This window comes from Salvelinus alpinus, chromosome 7 (genome assembly GCF_045679555.1).
Source record: "Salvelinus alpinus chromosome 7, SLU_Salpinus.1, whole genome shotgun sequence".
Lineage (NCBI taxonomy): Eukaryota > Metazoa > Chordata > Actinopteri > Salmoniformes > Salmonidae > Salvelinus > Salvelinus alpinus.
The window spans coordinates 82,630,684-82,650,710 of NC_092092.1; the positions used below are offsets into that span (position 1 = coordinate 82,630,684).

General features: G+C 44.4%; 1 protein-coding gene across 1 annotated transcript in view; it reads left to right on the forward strand.

The window, feature by feature from the left end:
• Positions 1–17,154, forward strand: part of LOC139581769 (protocadherin-11 X-linked-like) — a 387,159-nt gene extending 370,005 nt beyond the window's left edge. Inside the window, exon 6 of the mRNA XM_071411915.1 lies at positions 11,237–17,154. Coding sequence (XP_071268016.1) covers positions 11,237–11,682 — 446 coding nt within the window. The 3' untranslated portion in view covers positions 11,683–17,154. The remainder of the gene's footprint in view (positions 1–11,236) is intronic.
• Positions 17,155–20,027: the final 2,873 nt, after the last annotated feature.

The following is a 20,027-nucleotide window of genomic DNA, read 5'->3' on the forward strand; positions in this document are numbered from 1 at the left end:
GATGAACCACCCTTGCTGTCTCTGCCTGGCCAGCTCCCCTCTCTCCACTGGGATTCTCTGCCTCTGACCCTATTACAGGGGCTGAGTCACTGGCTTACTAGTGCTCTTCCATTCCATCCCTAGGAGGGGTGCGTCACGTCGTACCAGGCGTTTTTCACTATACTCGACATGAGTGGGTTGAGTCACTGATTTGATCTTCCTGTCCGGTTCTGCACTCCCTCTGCATCATGCGGTGGAGGAGCTCTTTCGTGTCTTGTCTCAAGGTAGTAAGTTGGCGGTCTGTTGATATCCCTTTAGCGGTGCTTTAGGCTATGCTTTGGCAAAGTTGGTGGGGTTATATCCTGCCTGGTTGGCACTGTTCGGGGGTGTCGTCAGACAGGGCCACAGTTTCCCCCCCCCCCATCTCAGCCTCCAGTATCTATGCTGCAATAGTCTATGTGCCCGGGTGGGCTAGGGTTAGTCTGCCCTAGGACCATGCCTCAAGACTACCTGGCCTAATATCAAATCAAATCAAATCCAATCTAATTTTATTTGTCACATACACATGGTTAGCATATGTTAATGCGAGTGTAGCGAAATGCTTGTGCTTTTAGTTCCGACAATGCAGTAATAACCAACGAGTAATCTAACCTAACAATTTCACAACAGCTACCTTATACACACAAGTGTAAAGGGATGAAGAATATGTACATAAAGATATATGAATGAGTGATGGTACAGAACGGCATAGGCAAGATGCAGTAGATAGTATCGAGTACAGTATATACATATGAGATGAGTAATGCAGGGTATGTAAACATTATATTAATTGGCATTGTTTAAAGTGGCTAGTGATACATGTATTACATAAAGATGGCAAGATGCAGTAGGTGGTATAGAGTACAGTATATACATATGAGATGCGTAATGTAGGTTATGTAAAGATTATATTAAGTGGCATTGTTTAAAGTGGCTAGTGATACATTTTTTACATGTATGGCAGCAGCTACTCAATGTTAGTGGTGGCTGTTTAACAGTCTGATGGCCTTGAGATAGAAGCTGTTTTTCAGGCTCTCGGTCCCTGCTTTGATGCACCTGTACTGACCTTGCCTTCTGGATGATAGCGGGGTGAACAGGCAGTGGCTCGGGTGGTTGTTGTCCTTGATGATCTTTATGGCCTTCCTGTGACATCGGGTGGTGTAGGTGTCCTGGAGGGCAGGTAGTTTGCCCCCGGTGATGCAATGTGCAGACCTCACTACCCTCTGGAGAGCCTTGCGGTTGTGGACGGAGCAGTTGCCGTACCCGACAGGATGCTCTCGATTGTGCATCTGTAAATGTTTGTGAGTGTTGCGCCTTCTTCACCACGCTGTCTGTGTGGCTGGACCAACTCAGTTTGTCTGTGATGTGTACGCCGAGGAACTTAAAACTTTCTACCCTCTCCACTACTGTCCCGTTGATGTGGATAGGGAGGTGCTCCCTCTGCTGTTTCCTGAAGTCCACGATCATCTCCTTTGTTTTGTTGACGTTGAGTGTGAGGTTATTTTCCTGACACCACACTCCGAGGGCCCTCACCTCCTCCCTGTAGGCAGTCTCGTCGTTGTTGGTAATCAAGCCTACCACTGTAGTGTCGTCTGCAAACTTGATGATTGAGTTGGAGGCGTGCATGGCCACGCAGTCGTGGGTGAACAGGGAGTGCAGGAGAGGGCTGAGAACGCACCCTTGTGGGGCCCCAGTGTTGAGGATCAGCGGGGTGGAGATGTTGTTACCTACCCTCACCACCTGGGGGTGGCCCGTCAGGAAGTCCATTACCCAGTTGCACAGTGCGGGGTCGAGACCAGGGTCTCGAGCTTGATGACGAGTTTGGAGGGTACTATGGTGTTAAATGCTGAGCTGTAGTCGATGAACAGCATTCTCACATAGGTAGTCCTCTGTCCAGATGGGTTAGGGCAGTGTGCAGTATGGTTGCGATTGCGTCGTCTGTGGACCTATTGGGGCGGTAAGCAAATTGGAGTGGGTCTAGGGTGTCAGGTAGGGTGGAGGTGATATGGTCCTTGACTAGTCTCTCAGAGTACTTCATGATGACGGAAGTGAGTGCTACGGGGCGCTAGTCGTTTAGCTCAGTTACCTTAGCTTTCTTGGGAACAGGAACAATGGTGGCCCTCTTTAAGCATGTGGGAACACCAAACTGGGATAAGGATTGATTGAATATGTCCGTAAACACAACAGCCACCTGGTCTGCGCATGCTCTGAGGATGCGGCTGGGGATGCCGTCTGGGCCTGCAGCCTTGCGAGGGTTAACACGTTTAAATGTTTTACTCACGTCGGGTGCAGTGAAGGAGAGTCCGCAGAGCGAGCAAAGAAGTTGTTTGGTCTGTCTGGGAGCAAGATATCCTGGTCCGCAACGGGGCTGGTTTTCTTTTTGTAATCCGTGATTGACTGTAGACCCTGCCACATACCTCTTGTGTCTGAGCCGTTGAATTGTGACTCTACTTTGTCTCTATACTGACGCTTAGCTTGTTTGATTGCCTTGCGGAGGGAATAGCTACACTGTTTGTATTCGGTCATGTTTCCAGTCACCTTGCCCTCGGTAAAAGCAGTGGTTCCCGCTTTCAGTTTCGTGCGAATGCTGCCATCAATCCACGGTTTCTGGTTGGGGAATGTTTTAATAGTTGCTGTGTGTACAACATCGCCAATGCACTTGCTAATGAACTCGCTCACCGAATCAGCGTATTCGTCAATGTTGTTGTTTGACGCAATGCGGAAAATATCCCAATCCTGGCTATCCCCGTCCCCAGTCCACCCGGTCGTGCTGCTGATCCAGTTTCTGCTGTTCTGCCTGCGGCTATGGAACCCTGACCTGTTTACCCTCTCTCTTTCTCCCTCTCTGCTGCACCTGCTGTCTCGACCTCAGAATGCTCGGCTATGAAAAGCCAACTGACATTTACTCCTGAGGTGCTGACCCTCTACAACCACTGTGATTATTATTTGACCCTGCTGGTCATCTATGAACATTTCAACATCTTGAAAAATGATCTGGCCTTAATGGCCATGAACTCTTAGAATCTCCACCCGGCACAGCCAGAAGAGGACTGGCCACCCCTCAGATCCTGGTTCCTCTCTAAGTTTCTTCCTAGGTTCTGGTCTTTTTAGGGAGCTTCTACATTTACATTGCTTACTGTTTGGGGTTTGAGGCTGGGTTTCTGTATCAGCACTTTGTGACATCTGCTGATGTAAAAGGGGCTTTGTAAATACATTTGATTTGATTTGGATTTTAATTCATAAATTGGCTCTGATTGCTTACTGGTAACAATACCTCTGCGTCCGGATAGGAAAAGTTATGGTGTTTGAGGATTAATATGTCCTGGATGATATGCAATTATCCATGTAATTAGCATTAATGGGTTTGTACATGCTCACATAATGAGTTGAATAATACTTGATGTGCATGTCTTAATTGTGAACCTGTTCCAGATTTAACCAGGTATGGTGGTAAACATCCTCGTATTCGCTTGGGAAAGGTTTATGATTATCAGACTCAAAAGTATCTTTGTTGAATAAGACCTGAAGACCAATGCAATTTATGCCAAATTAACACTCACTTCTTTGGTACTGTAGGTGTGTAAAGTAAGATTCGGTTGAATAAGATTCAGTCGAGTAAGATTTGGTTACGTACAGATGTAGGATCTTAATTTGAGAGAGTTTGCAGGAAAATAATGCTGCAGCAAGAGAAAATGTGAATTATTATGTTAATTTTAATGAATATAACTTTTTTGTAGGGGTTAGATACATTTTTTGTTAGGGCAAATCAACCTTGAATATACAACAGGTTTACTGTGCAGTAAAATTCCCAGCAACAAAAGAGTGATCAAATTAAGTCCTTACATTTGTAGGATTCCGGGATTGACACGGCTGAGGTAAATCAGCCACAGAGGTTGCTATAGGGAAAGGAAGGTCAAAGCGAAGGGACGTAGTATGTAAGCGTTCGATTGGCTAGTGGATGTGATGAGGTAGCAATACTATATTGACGTTGGCAAAAGCAGTGGAATCACCTTGCTTAAGACCTTTGTATCCGCTGGTGGTCTAGAACTATGCCTCACACACTGCAGGTCCAGGAAGAGGGATGTATTGTGTTATGATCTCAGCCCTTAGGGTGAATTTTGTCATATTTTCAAGAGGAGTCATTTAGACTGATGTTGTACAGTAAGTTATCATGGTTTTATCTTTAAAGTCTGCAGCGATAGATGATAACAAAGGTATAGTGCTGGATTGAAGACATAGGCTATGACATTAAAACAGAACACTGTTGGAAAATGCACAGTTGCATGCCTGCAGTATGATAACCACATCACTGGTATTTTCAAACACCAGATCTTAACAGCATGTTACCTGCTGCCCACACATTTCTATTCAAAATAACTTTCCTTTAAGAGAGAAGAGAAACCATCACAGATAATATTTTTTGATCCACGTACGGTATCTATCAACCCAATGTGTAATTAGTTTTTGAAGCTCCACAAGGGGTACTGTTATTTCCCTCAATACAAAAGGCAGATAAACAGCATCAGACGTTAGAGGTACCAGTTTCCCTCTAGGCTGATGAAGCAGCATCAGACGTTAGAGGTACCAGTTCCCCTCTAGGCTGATGAAGCAGCATCAGAAGTTAGAGGTACCAGTTTCCCTCTAGGCTGACGAAGCAGCATCAGACGTTAGAGGTACCAGTTCCTCTCTAGGCTGACGAAGCAGCATCAGGCGTTAGAGGTACCAGTTTCCCTCTAGGCTGACGAATCAGCATCAGATATTAGAGGTACCAGTTCCCCTCAAGGCTGACGAAGCAGCATCAGATATTAGAGGTACCAGTTTCCCTCTAGGCTGACGAAGCAGCATCAGACGTTAGAGGAACCAGTTTGCCTCTAGGCTGACGAAGCAGCATCAGACGTTAGAGGTACCAGTTCCCCTCTAGGCTGACGAAGCAGCATCAGACGTTAGAGGTACCAGTTTCCCTCTAGACTGACGAAGCAGCATCAGATGTTAGAGGTACCAGTTCCCCTCTAGGCTGACGAAGCAGCATCAGATATTAGAGGTACCAGTTTCCCTCTAGGCTGATGAAGCAGCATCAGAAGTTAGAGGTACCAGTTTCCCTCTAGGCTGACGAAGCAGCATCAGACGTTAGAGGTACCAGTTCCCCTCTAGGCTGACGAAGCAGCATCAGACGTTAGAGGTACCAGTTTCCCTCTAGGCTGACGAAGCAGCATCAGACGTTAGAGGTACCAGTTTCCCTCTAGGCTGACGAAGCAGCATCAGACGTTAGAGGTACCAGTTCCCCTCTAGGCTGACGAAGCAGCATCAGACGTTAGAGGTACCAGTTCCCCTCTAGGATGACGAAGCAGCATCAGACGTTAGAGATACCAGTTCCCCTCTAGGCTGACGAAGCAGCATCAGACGTTAGAGGTACCAGTTTCCCTCTAGACTGACGAGCAGCATCAGATGTTAGAGGTACCAGTTCCCCTCTAGGCTGACGAAGCAGCATCAGGCGTTAGAGGTACCAGTTTCCCTCTAGGCTGACGAAGCAGCATCAGACGTTAGAGGTACCAGTTTCCCTCTAGGCTGACGAAGCAGCATCAGACGTTAGAGGTACCAGTTTCCCTCTAGGCTGACGAAGCAGCATCAGACGCAAGAGATACCAGTTTCCCTCTAGGCTGACGAAGCAGCATCAGACGTTAGAGGTACCAGTTCCCCTCTAGGCTGACAAAGCAGCATCAGACGTTAGAGGTACCAGTTTCCCTCTAGGCTGATGAAGCAGCATCAGACGTTAGAGGTACCAGTTCCCCTCTAGGCTGATGAAGCAGCATCAGACGTTAGAGGTACCAGTTCACCTCTAGGCTGACGAAGCAGCATCAGACGTTAGAGGTACCAGTTTCCCTCTAGGCTGACGAAGCAGCATCAGACGTTAGAGGTACCAGTTCCCCTCTAGGCTGACGAAGCAGCATCAGACGTTAGAGGTACCAGTTCCCCTCTAGGCTGACGAAAGTAGTCTGAGCTGTAATCAACGTCAGTCAAGGCCCCAAAATGACACCCTATTCCCTACATAGTGCACTACTTTCGACCCCTATTAAAAATAGTGCACTGTGAAGGGAATAGGGTGCCGTTTGGGACGTAGCCCTGGTCCCCCGTGGAGTGGAAACTGATACAGACTCCATCCCTTTTGAGCTGTTTAATGTGAAATATCACATACAGACATAGCAGCACTCCTCTGGCTATTGACACAGCAGCAATGACAGCTCTCACTGTGACTTCACCCAGGGAAAGCACTGCCGCACCAAAATACCTGTCCCTCGTATTATGTCACTACAGACAAGTTCATCTGCCTTTGTACTGATCACTTATGTGTTGAGGGGATGCGCCAGTGTTCCTTGCACATGTGTCTAGGCTTTGTCGTGTGTGTGTGTGTGTGCGTGTGTGCGTGTGTGCGTGTGTGCGTGTGTGTGTGTGTGTGTGTGTGTGTGTGTGTGTGTGTGTGTGTGTGTGTGTGTGTGTGTGTGTGTGTGTGTGTGTGTGTGTGTGTGTGTGTGTGTGTGTGTGTGTGTGTGTGTGTGTGTGTGTGTGTGTGTGTGTGCGTGCGCATTTTTGCACGTCTTGAGTAATATTTTGTATGTTATTTTCCCTTCAAAAAAAGAAAGTACCTTGTAAAAGACAAAGACAACATAGAAAAGGCTGCTAGTAAATGATTGACTCAAGGAATAGTAAGGACTCATTGTGCTTGCTCAGTGAGTTACATCATTTTTGTTCCCTAAATGAAGTTAGTGACCCTCTGAAAGGTGACACATTTACTGCTCAGGAGATGTATTCACTCAGACTCAGAGGCTGGGAGGCTGAGCAGGCCAATATTGAGAGGTTTAGGGCTCCATTCAATCTGTCTCGCTGCAGCCGTTGCGTACTGTATGGAACGATAGAAATATAAAGTTACTTTCCTACTGAGCCGACATTTACTGTACAACGTTTGCAGTGAATGCAGTCTCAGCTAACGCAGGAAAATTACCTTTAAATTTCAATCACTCTTTAATGCTGAACTTCCGCGAAATGGATTGAATAGAGCCCTAATTTCCAGATCTGACTCCATGCCCAAGGGGTCTCCATGCCCCAAGGGGGACTCCATGCCCAAGGGGGTCTCCATGCCCCAAGGGGGACTCCATGCCCAAGGGGGACTCCATGCCCAAGGGGGACTCCATGCCCCAAGGGGGACTCCATGCCCAAGGGGGACTCCATGCCCAAGGGGGTCTCCATGCCCCAAGGGGGTCTCCATGCCCCAAGGAGGTCTCCATGCCCCAAGGGAGTTTCCATGCCCAAGGGGGACTCCATTCCCAAGGGGGTTTCCATGCCCAAGGGGGTCTCCATGCCCAAGGGGGTCTCCATGCCCAAGGGGGTCTCCATGCCCAAGGGGGTCTCCATGCCCCAAGGGGGTCTCCATGCCCAAGGGGGTCTCCATGCCCCAAGGGGGTCTCCATGCCCCAAGGGGGTTTCCATGCCCAAGGGGGTCTCCATGCCCAAGGGGGTCTCCATGCCCAAGGGGGACTCCATGCCCCAAGGGGGTCTCCATGCCCCAAGGGGGTCTCCATGCCCCAAGGGGGTCTCCATGCCCAAGAGGGACTCCATGCCCAGGGGGACTCCATTCCCAAGGGGCCTCCATGTATCTCCTGGAAATGTGTAAGAATCTACACATTTATCACCAGTTCTTGGTCATTATAAGCAGGGATAAGTTGTTATATTCAATACATTAGTACATACAGTGCCTTTTTACATTACAGCCTTATTCTAAAATGGAAAAAATAAATAAAAAATTCCTCAGCAATCTACACACAATACCCCATGATGACAAAGTGATAACAGGTTTTTAGAAATTTTAGCAAAGGTATATAAAAAACAACATGGTTCCATATTTACATAAGTATTCAGACCTTTCGCTATGACACTCAAAATTGAGCTCAGGTGCATCCTGTTTCCATTGATCATCCTTGAGATGTTTCAATGATTTGGAAAGGCACACACATGTCTATACATGGTCCAAGATTTTTTTTAGGGTCTTGGCACAGATCTGGGAATGGTACCAAAACATTTCTACGGCATTGAAGGTCCCCAAGAACACATTGGCTTCCATCATTCTTAAATGGAAGAAGTTTGGAACCACCAAGACTCTTTGGGACAAGTCTCTGAATGTCCTAGAGTGGCCCAGCCAGAGCCTGGACTTGAACCTGATTGAACATCTCTGGAAAGACCTGTTTAATAGCTGTGCAGCGACACTCCCCATCCAACCTGACAGAGCTTGAGAGGATCTGCAGAGAAGAATGGGAGAAACTCCCCAAATACAGTTGTGCCAAGCTTGAAGCATCATACTCAAGAAGACTCAAGGCTGTAATCACTGCCAAAGGCACTTCAACAAAGTACTGAGTAAAGGGTCTGAATACTTATGTAAATGTGATATTTCAGTTTCTAAAAAGCCTATCATTATGGGGCATTGTGATGTCATTATGGAGCACTGTGATGTCATTATGGGGCATTGTGATGTCATTATGGAGCATTGTGATGTCATTATGGGGCATTGTGATGTCTTTATGGGGCATTGTGTAGATTGATGAGGGAAAAAAGCAAATAATTCAATTTCAGGATTAGCCTACGTAACAAAAAGTGGAAAAAGTCAAGAGGTCTGAATACTTTCAGAATGCACTGTAGCTCCTCATTTAAAGAATTAAAACATGTTATATTGTAGTTTTAATGGAACATTAACCCTCTAAGAACGATGTCCACAACTCCGCAGAAGTCTAATTAGCAAAATATATATATTTTTTAAGTTTAATAACAAAAAAATTGGTCAGTTTAAGCTAGAGATATCTGTTTTTTTTGCATTGGATGCGTCTCAATCCACCATATCCGCCTCTGTAACACTTCCGCATCTGCGGTGAAAAACACTCTAGAGCGTGTTTGTCAGACCATGAGACATCATGAAAATTGGTAATCTCACAAAATTGTCTGTCGCGTCCGACTTGGCCTACGAACTATTAAGACCCCTCTATGGAAAGATGAGACACTCACAAACACGATGGTGTTCTCTGTTTTGCTCTACAATCCCCACAACGTCTTGGGACGCGTCTGAAGTTGGGACAGCCGACCTGCCAACTTCTCTCTGTAGCGTCCGATAGCAAAATGATCCTTTGGATGACATTCTTAAATAAGAAAATCCATATAGCTAAGTAGAACCCCTCCTCCAGCTTAGACAGGGCGTAGACTCTTTAATAAAATAACTTCAGTGTTGTGAAAGTCATTGTTTAAAATTTGAGCTGGCTAGGGAATTTAATTAAACAGAGCATGCTCAACTTGTATTGTCAGGATCTCACAGCCATAGACACAGACTAAGGACTAAGGACCATTCAATTATTGCTAGCATTCTTACTTATGCAAATATGCTAAATTATTTCAATGTGACAGCTTGAAGCAGAGGCCTAAAGGACTTGATGTGATGTCATAGCAAGGACCTCTCCTCTTTTCCTCTTTGTGTGTCAGAACTATCAGACTCTGTGGGCTCCTGTTTGCTGTGGTGCATACTGTTTTACATTCTAATTACAGGAGTTGACAGGTTTTATTGCTGGGGCTCAATGGTGAGGCCTCTTTCTCTTCCTGGACTCATTTCACATGTGATGTCAGCTTGAGCATAATGAGATAAGCTAGTTGGAGTGCCTTGCTTTTTCCCTCCCAGCTTTCTCCCTCCCTGCTATCTACGTCCCTGATTTCTCCCTCCCTGCTATCTCCCTCCCTGCTTTCTCCCTCCTTGCTTTCTCCCTCCCTGCTTTCTCCCTCCCTCCTATCTCTGTCCCTGCTTTCTCCCTCCCTCCTATCTCTGTCCCTGATTTCTCCCTCCCTGCTATCTCCCTCCCTGCTATCTCCCTCCCTGCTTTCTCCCTCCCTGCTATCTCCCTCCCTGCTATCTCCCTCCCTGCTTTCTCCCTCCCTGCTATCTCCCTCCCTGCTATCTCCCTCCCTGCTTTCTCCCTCCCTGCTTTCTCCCTCCCTGCTATCCCCGTCCCTGATATCTCCCTCCCTGCTTTCTCCCTCCCTGAATTCTCCCTCCCTGCTATCTCCCTCCCTGCTTTCTCCCTCCCTGCTTTCTCCCTCCCTGCTATCTCCCTCCCTGCTATCTCCCTCCTTGCTTTCTCCCTCCCTGCTTTCTCCCTCCCCGAATGCAAATACAGTCTATAGCTCATAACTATACTCATTGTACCTTGCAGATAAAATTTGCTAACAAGAATCCTAAGAAGTGTTGATTAGTGTGATTGTGTGATGTTTACATGTTTTAGTTATCATAATTGACCAGATTGATGTAATGTTGAGTAGATCAGAGGATGCAAAGTGTGCCATGGTGACAATGATTTTTTTATTTATTAATGTTTTAGGATGTTCATAAAATATTTAGAACAGTAAAGCCAATCTCAGAAACCAACAACAGAGACTGTTCTTATTTAATTAATCTACTGGGAATTCATTGTCTGCTGTAGGTAAACACAGGGAACCAATGGAATACCAATGGGAATGACATGTTCTACTGCTGTTTTTCTCTCTGTGGGATGATTCAAATGAGATTTACTGCCTTTCATCACCTTCAGTTAAACATCTAACAGGTTAACATTTACAGGTCACCTTCAGTTACACATCTAACAGGTTAACATTTACAGGTCACCTTCAGTTAAACATCTAACAAGTTAACATTTACAGGTCACCTTCAGTTAAACATCTATCAGGTTAAACATTTACAGGTCACCTTCAGTCACATCTAACAGGTTGACATTTACAGGTCACCTTCAGTCACATCTAACAGGTTAACATTTACAGGTCACCTTCAGTCACATCTAACAGGTTGACATTTACAGGTCACCTTCAGTCACATCTAACAGGTTAACATTTACAGGTCACCTTCAGTTAAACATCTAACAGGTTGACATTTACAGGTCACCTTCAGTTAAACATCTAACAGGTTAACGTTTACAGGTCACCTTCAGTTAAACATACAATTTTATTCTACTAACTTAGCAGTTGTTTTTTGTTTTTCTTGACCCCTCTCTAACTAAACAAAAAAGTCCCAGCACTACAATATCCTTGTCTCAATCCTTTTACTAACAGTAAATGGCATGCTGAAATGGTTTAACTGAGCTATCATTATTTTCTTCTCTTTGTCTTATTTTATTCTCTTTCGCTTAATGTCTTTGTGCTGCAGCCATGGTGGAGGTGAACCTGACCAAGGCTCTGGCGGAAGCCTCGGAGACGTGCACCCAGGAATGTCTGATCCTGGGACACTCAGACAGCTGCTGGATGCCCCCCGTCCTGGTGACCCAGTTCCAGTCTCCTTCCAACACGGGTACCCTGCCTACCCTGCCCTCCTTTGGCTTCCAGCACCAGCAGAGTTACCCCTGGGCCAGGGGAGCCAAGGCGGATGGGCGTCAGTGCCATACCCTGGGAAGGCCTGTGCCCAAAGACGATCTGGCTAAAGGGATGAACCGGCCGCAGTTCTACAACACTCTGGAAAGACACTGCAGCAGCAAGAGTAAGGTGTCTGACCCCGTCAAGGTCATCCCTCTGGCCAGCTTTTCCTCGCCTTTGTCAAGCCAGCAGACCCCAGCCACCGAAGGATCGTCTGCCTTCTTACATGAGCATCAGCTGTAAGGGGCCAAAGTAACACCAACCAGTTTGTCTAATGTATATTGATGTATATTTAACATCAACTGTAAGGGGCTGTAAGGGGACAGAGTAACACCAACCACTTTATCGAATGTATCTTGATATTTTGTGTGTATGTGTGTGAACATGAAATGTGGATGAAGGGATAATGACAAAACTGTTACTCAGTCTCCACAATGTTGTTACTCAGTCTCCACTATGTTGTTACTCAGTCTCCACAATGTTGTTACTCAGTCTCCACTATGTTGTTACTCAGTCTCCACAATGATGTTACTCAGTCTCCACAATGTTGTTACTCAGTCTCCACAATGTTGTTACTCAGTCTCCACAATGTTGTTACTCAGTCTCCACTATGTTGGTACTCAGTCTCCACTATGTTGTTACTCAGTCTCCACAATGATGTTACTCAGTCTCCACAATTTTGTTACTCAGTCTCCACAATGTTGTTACTCAGTCTCCACAATGTTGTTACTCAGTCTCCACAATGTTGTTACTCAGTCTCCACAATGTTGTTACTCAGTCTCCACAATGTTGTTACTCAGTCTCCACTATGTTGTTACTCAGTCTCCACTATGTTGTTACTCAGTCTCCACTATGTTGTTACTCAGTCTCCACAATGATGTTACTCAGTCTCCACAATGTTGTTACTCAGTCTCCACTATGTTGTTACTCAGTCTCCACAATGCTGTTACTCAGTCTCCACAATGTTGTTACTCAGTCTCCACAATGTTGTTACTCAGTCTCCACAATGTTGTTACTCAGTCTCCACAATGTTGTTACTCAGTCTCCACTATGTTGTTACTCAGTCTCCACTATGTTGTTACTCAGTCTCCACTATGTTGTTACTCAGTCTCCACTATGTTGTTACTCAGTCTCCACAATGTCGTTACTCAGTCTCCACAATGTCGTTACTCAGTCTCCACAATGTTGTTACTCAGTCTCCACAATGTTGTTACTCAGTCTCCACTATGTTGTTACTCAGTCTCCACAATGTTGTTACTCAGTCTCTGCACTGTTGTAAAGAAGAGGATCTGACAATGGCTGTACTCATAGAATGATATTGTGCAAAAGAAATTGAAATGTGTATGAAATGACAAACATCTTTGAAGAAAAGCCTAGCTAAATATTTGTCCAATTTAATCCATGTACAGTATATAAAAATGGTAGTCCTATACCAAAGTAGATTCACAACAGCAAAAAAAATATATATAAATATATATAAAAATATATATAAAATATATATATATAATAGCTTTCAGTTTGGTATAGATTTTTCTGATCACTGATCAAAAAGATGAATGAATACTATGCATATTGGAACCAGCTTAGTGTGGGAACCTTCCCAAACACCATTTCACTTACCGATAAACAAAACGAAAAAAGAAAAAAAAACACACAGTATATCTTGTTGAACGAGCAGAATCTGGCTAAATGTTATTTGTGAACCCAAGGTGGAATCGTGTATATGTCCAATCTCTGGTGAAATACTGCTTAGTGTATCCTGCAAGACATTCAGCTCCAACTGATGATCCAAGTTACATTTTCTCTTGCCTGAATATGTTCAAAGAATCCCGTCTTGTTCAGGGGTCTTCAGACACATACCTAAGCCTCAATGGACAAAAAATGTTTCACTCTGTGTCGTGCTAACACTTTATATAAATATACAGTACAGGCTCTTCCCCCATTATATTCCTAACACTGTGTTCCTCCTCAAATGTTTCTTGTATGGCATGTTGCAGTGCCTTTCACCACCTTTCCCTCCACTCTATTGCAAACCTACTCATGTTCTTCATTATCTTTCCCCTGTAAAAAGAACCTATTCATTTTCTACATTAACTTTCCCCTGTATTAAGAACCTACTCATTTTCTACATTATCTTTCCCCTTGTAGTAAGAACCTACTCATTTTCTACATTATCTTTCCCTTGCAATAAGAACATATTCATTTTCAACATTATATTTCCCCTGTATTAAGAACCTATTCATTTTCAACATTATATTTCCCCTGTAATAAGAACCTACTCATTTTCTACATTATCTCATTAGAAGAAGCCTTGAACAGCCCAGACAGAGGTTCCATGCAAGAAGATACAGCCTTTGCTTTTCCACCATACTTCACTTCGTTATCTTCCTTTCATAAAATATAACATGTCCTGTACGCATCGTAATGAGTGCTATGGAGCCAATTAAGAATATCTCCCAATAGTCTAATTACGTCATCTCCACAGTAAGTAATAGCTGTGGTTGACAGCTCTGTAATAGTTGTCTAGTATCACTGAAACATAAAATATTTCCTACTAGTCGGATAATGAAAAAGGTGGTACCAGTCAAACGTTTGGACCCACCTACTCATTCAAGGGTGTTTCTTTATTTTGACTATTTTCTACACTGTCTAATAATAGTGAGGACTTCAAAACTATGAAATAACACATATGGAATCATGTAGTAACCAAAAAAGTGTTAATCAAATCAAAACCACCCTTTGCCTTGATGACAGCTTTGCATACTCTTGGCTTGGCATTCTATCAACCAGCTTCATGAGGAATGCTTTTTCAACAGTTTTGAAGGAGTTCCCACATATGCTGAGGACTTGCTGGCTGCTTTCCCTTCACATTGCAGTTCAACTCATCCCAAACCATCTCAATTGGGTTGAGGTCGGGTGATTGTGCAGACCAGGTCATCTGATGCAGCATCATCACTCTCCTTCTTGGTCAAATAGCCCTTACACAGCCTGGAGGTGTGTTTTGGGTCATTGTCATGTTGAAAAAATAAGGATAGTTCCGCTAAGCACAAACCAGATGGGATGGCGTATTGCTGCAGAATGCTGTGGTAGCCATGCTGGTTAAGTGTGACTTGAATTTTAAATATATCACAGACAGTGTCACCAGCAAAGCACCCCCAAACCATCACACCTCCTCTTCCATGCTTCACGGGGGGAACCACACATGTTTGCGTCTCACACAAGATACGGCAGTTGGAACCATAAATATCAAATTTGGACTCATCAGAGCAAAGGGCAGATTTCCACCGGTCTAAATGTCCATTGCTCGTGTGTCTTGGCCCAAGCAAGTCTCTTCTTCTTATTGGTGTCCTTTAGTAGTAGTTTCTTTGCAGCAATGTAACCATGAAGGCCTGATTCACTCAGTCTCCTCTGAACAGTTGATGTTGAGATGTGTCTGCTACGTGAACTCTGTGAAACATTTATTTGGGCTGCATTCTGAGGTGCAATTAACTCCAATGAACTAATGTTCTGCAGCATGTTCTTGAAATGTTGCGGATTGACTGACCTTCATGTTTTAAAGTAATAATGGACTGTCATTTCTCTTTGCTTATTTGAGCTGTTCTTGCCATAATATGGACTTGGTCTTTTACCGAATAGGGCAATATTCTGCATACCACCCCTACGTTGTCACAACACAACTGATTGGCTCAAATGCATTAAGAAGAAAATAAATTCCACAAATTAACTTTTAACAAGGCATACCTGTTAATTGAAATACATTCCAGGTGACTACCTCATGAAGCTGGTTGAGAGAATGACAAGAATGTGCAAAGCTATCATTAAGGCAAAGGGTGGCTACTTTGAAGAATATAAAAAATATTTTGATTACTTTTTTGGTTACTACATGATTACATATGTGTTGTTTCATAGTTTTGATGTCATCACTATTATTCTACAATCTAGAAAATAGTACAAATAAAGAAAAACCCTTGAATGAGTAGGTGTGTCCAAACTTTTGACTGGTACTGTATACAGTCTGGCAGCAAATAGCTTTGAATTTGCTTTAATTTGTACCCCTATCTCGTCAGGTTAGTAACCACTATAATAAGAGTCTCTCTATCCATATTCAGGCAGCCTAACATAGAGGTTACATTTTCCATATTCTCATATTGACATACATATTTTCTTTAATGCTTTCTCCTACGTTTTATCCACTATGTCTTTGATTTAACCATATGTCCATAGTTTCAAGGATGTTCATTCTGAATAACAGTTGACTGTCATAGATTCGGCTAACATTGCATAACGATCATCAGTTAATACATTTTCATTTGTTTACAACTGTGTCCTCTAGCGGCTTGTGAAAGTAACAGGATATGTTTAGGTCACCATTCTCCCTGGAGAGTTAGACGGTAACAGGACATGTTTAGGGTACCATTCTCCCTGGAGGGTTAGACGGTAACAGGACATGTTTAGGGTACCATTCTCCCTGGAGGGTTAGACAGTAACAGGACATGTTTAGGGTACCATTCTCCCTGGAGGGTTAGACAGTAACAGGACATGTTTAGGGTACCATTCTCCCTGGAGGGTTAGACAGTAACATGTTTAGGGTACCATTCTCCCTGGAGGGTTAGATGGTAACATGTTTAGGGTACCATTCTCCCTGGAGGGTTAGACAGTAACATGTTTAGGGTACCATTCTCCCTGCAGGGTTAGACAGTAACATGTTTAGGGCACCATTCTCCCTGGAGGGTTAGACAGTAACAGGACATGTTTAGGGTACCATTCTCCCTGCAGGGTTAGACAGTAACAGGACATGTTTAGGGTACCATTCTCCCTGCAGGGTTAGACAGTAACATGTTTAGGGCACCATTCTCCCTGGAGGGTTAGACAGTAACATGTTTAGGGCACCATTCTCCCTGGAGGGTTAGACAGTAACAGGTTTAGGGTACCATTCTCCCTGGAGGGTTAGACAGTAACATGTTTAGGGTACCATTCTCCCTGGAGGGTTAGACAGTAACATGTTTAGGGTACCATTCTCCCTGGAGGGTTAGACAGTAACAGGACACGTTTAGGGTACCATTCTCCCTGGAGGGTTAGACAGTAACATGTTTAGGGTACCATTCTCCCTGGAGGGTTAGACAGTAACATGTTTAGGGTACCATTCTCCCTGGAGGGTTAGACGGTAACAGGACATGTTTAGGGTACCATTCTCCCTGGAGGGTTAGACAGTAACAGGACATGTTTAGGGTACCATTCTCCCTGGAGGGTTAGACAGTAACATGTTTAGGGTACCATTCTCCCTGGAGGGTTAGACAGTAACATGTTTAGGGTACCATTCTCCCTGGAGGGTTAGACAGTAACATGTTTAGGGTACCATTCTCCCTGGAGGGTTAGACAGTAACATGTTTAGGGTACCATTCTCCCTGGAGGGTTAGACAGTAACAGGACATGTTTAGGGTACCATTCTCCCTGGAGGGTTAGACAGTAACAGGACATGTTTAGGGTACCATTCTCCCTGGAGGGTTAGACAGTAACAGGTTTAGGGCACCATTCTCCCTGGAGGGTTAGACAGTAACATGTTTAGGGTACCATTCTCCCTGGAGGGTTAGACAGTAACATGTTTAGGATACCATTCTCCCTGGAGGGTTAGACAGTAACATGTTTAGGATACCATTCTCCCTGGAGGGTTAGACAGTAACAGGTTTAGGGCACCATTCTCCCTGGAGGGTTAGACAGTAACAGGTTTAGGGCACCATTCTCCCTGGAGGGTTAGACAGTAACATGTTTAGGGTACCATTCTCCCTGGAGGGTTAGACAGTAACATGTTTAGGGTACCATTCTCCCTGCAGGGTTAGACAGTAACATGTTTAGGGTACCATTCTCCCTGCAGGGTTAGACAGTAACATGTTTAGGGCACCATTCTCCCTGGAGGGTTAGACAGTAACATGTTTAGGGTACCATTCTCCCTGGAGGGTTAGACAGTAACATGTTTAGGATACCATTCTCCCTGCAGGGTTAGACAGTAACATGTTTAGGGTACCATTCTCCCTGCAGGGTTAGACAGTAACATGTTTAGGGCACCATTCTCCCTGGAGGGTTAGACAGTAACAGGTTTAGGGCACCATTCTCCCTGGAGGGTTAGACAGTAACAGGTTTAGGATACCATTCTCCCTGGAGGGTTAGACAGTAACATGTTTAGGATACCATTCTCCCTGGAGGGTTAGACAGTAACAGGTTTAGGGCACCATTCTCCCTGGAGGGTTAGACAGTAACAGGTTTAGGGCACCATTCTCCCTGGAGGGTTAGACAGTAACATGTTTAGGGTACCATTCTCCCTGGAGGGTTAGACAGTAACATGTTTAGGGTACCATTCTCCCTGCAGGGTTAGACAGTAACATGTTTAGGGTACCATTCTCCCTGCAGGGTTAGACAGTAACATGTTTAGGGCACCATTCTCCCTGGAGGGTTAGATGGTAACATGTTTAGGATACCATTCTCCCTGGAGGGTTAGACAGTAACATGTTTAGGGCACCATTCTCCCTGGAGGGTTAGACAGTAACAGGTTTAGGGCACCATTCTCCCTGGAGGGTTAGACAGTAACATGTTTAGGATACCATTCTCCCTGGAGGGTTAGACAGTAACATGTTTAGGGTACCATTTTCCCTGGAGGGTTAGACAGTAACAGGACATGTTTAGGGTACCATTCTCCCTGGAGGGTTAGACAGTAACAGGACATGTTTAGGGTACCATTCTCCCTGGAGGGTTAGACAGTAACATGTTTAGGGTACCATTCTCCCTGGAGGGTTAGACAGTAACAGGACACGTTTAGGGTACCATTCTCCCTGGAGGGTTAGACAGTAACATGTTTAGGGTACCATTCTCCCTGGAGGGTTAGACGGTAACAGGACATTATTAGGGTACCATTCTCCCTGGAGGGTTAGACAGTAACAGGACATGTTTAGGGTACCATTCTCCCTGGAGGGTTAGACAGTACCAGGATATTGTTAGGGTACCATTCTCACTGAAGGACTAGATTTTCAAATGTGTCTGCGCTTGGTCGAGACTCTGCTTGCTTTCAGATGACACTTTGGGTCAGGTATCCATCAGTATAGAAATGCATTAGCGAAGCTGCCGGTGGTGAAATTGCAGATGTCATAAGAGTGTCATGTAGAAGAGTCAAGGTCAGGGTATATTTCATCTCACCCCGAGTCAATTAAGGAAAATCGTTGAATTTTGATTCATGAATTGAATAAATCTTACTCATTGAACATGGTTAACCCACGGCCCACCCAAGTCCCAACCACGAATTGAATATCAATTCCTTTTTGCAGAATATTTTTTTATTTCTATGTTATCCTGAAACAGTTACTCGGCACAAGTTAAATGTTCAATACATTTGTTTTTCATCAAATACAGAAGGGACAGAGAAAGCTGACAAATATAATACAAAGCACTTGCTTCCTTCAGACAGTGACTGTGAACACAGACCTGTCTCTTTGCAATGTGTGAGGTGTGACTCAATTACATTCTAACTGCGTACAGAGCAGTGATATTGACACCTAACTGAAACACACAAAATCACACAATATACTTATAGTATATACACTGAACAAAAATATGAACACAACATGTGAAGTGATGGTCCCATGTTTCATGAGCTGAAATAAAAGACATCCCTGTTAGTGAGCATTTCTCCTTTGCCAACATAATCCATCCACCTGACAGGTGTGGCATATCAAGAAGCTGATTAAACTGCATTATCATTACACAGGTGCACCTTGTGCTGGGGACAATAAAAGGCCACTCTAAAATGTGCAGTTTTGTCATAACACAATGCCACAGATGTCTCAAGATTTGTGGTAGCGTGCAATTGGCATGCTGACTGCATGAATATCCACCAGAGCGGTTGCCAGAGAATTTTGTTAATTTCTCTACCATAATACATTGTTTTTAGAGAATGTTTATGTTAATTTCTCTACCATAAAACATTGTTTTTAGAGAATGTTTATGTTAATTTCTCTACCATAAAACATTGTTTTTAGAGATTTTTATGTTAATTTCTCTACCATAAGAATTTGGCAATACATCGTACCGGCCTCACAATCACAGACCACGTGTAACCACGGCAACCCAGGACCTCCACATCCTGCTTCTTCACCTGCGGGATGGTCTGAGACTAGCCACCAGGTCAGCTGATGAAACCGTGGGTTTTGCACAACCGAAGAGTTTCTGCACAAACTGTCAGAAACCGTCTCATCTTTGTGCTCGTCGTCGTCACCGGGGTCATGACCTGACTGCAGTTTGGCGGCGTAACCAACTTCAGTGGGCAAATGCTCACTTTTGATGGCCACTGACACATTGGAGAAGTGCGCTCTTTTGCGGATGAATCCCGGGTTTCAACTGTACCGGGGCAGATGCAGGACAGTGTTTATGGCGTCGTGTGGGCGATGTCAATGTTGATGTCAATGTTGTTGCACACAGACTGCCCCATGGAGGCGGTGGAGTTATGGTATGGGAAGGCATAAGCTAGGGACAACGTACATCATTTCATTTTATCGATGGCAATTTGTATGCGCAGAGATACCGTGATGAGATCCTGAGGCCAC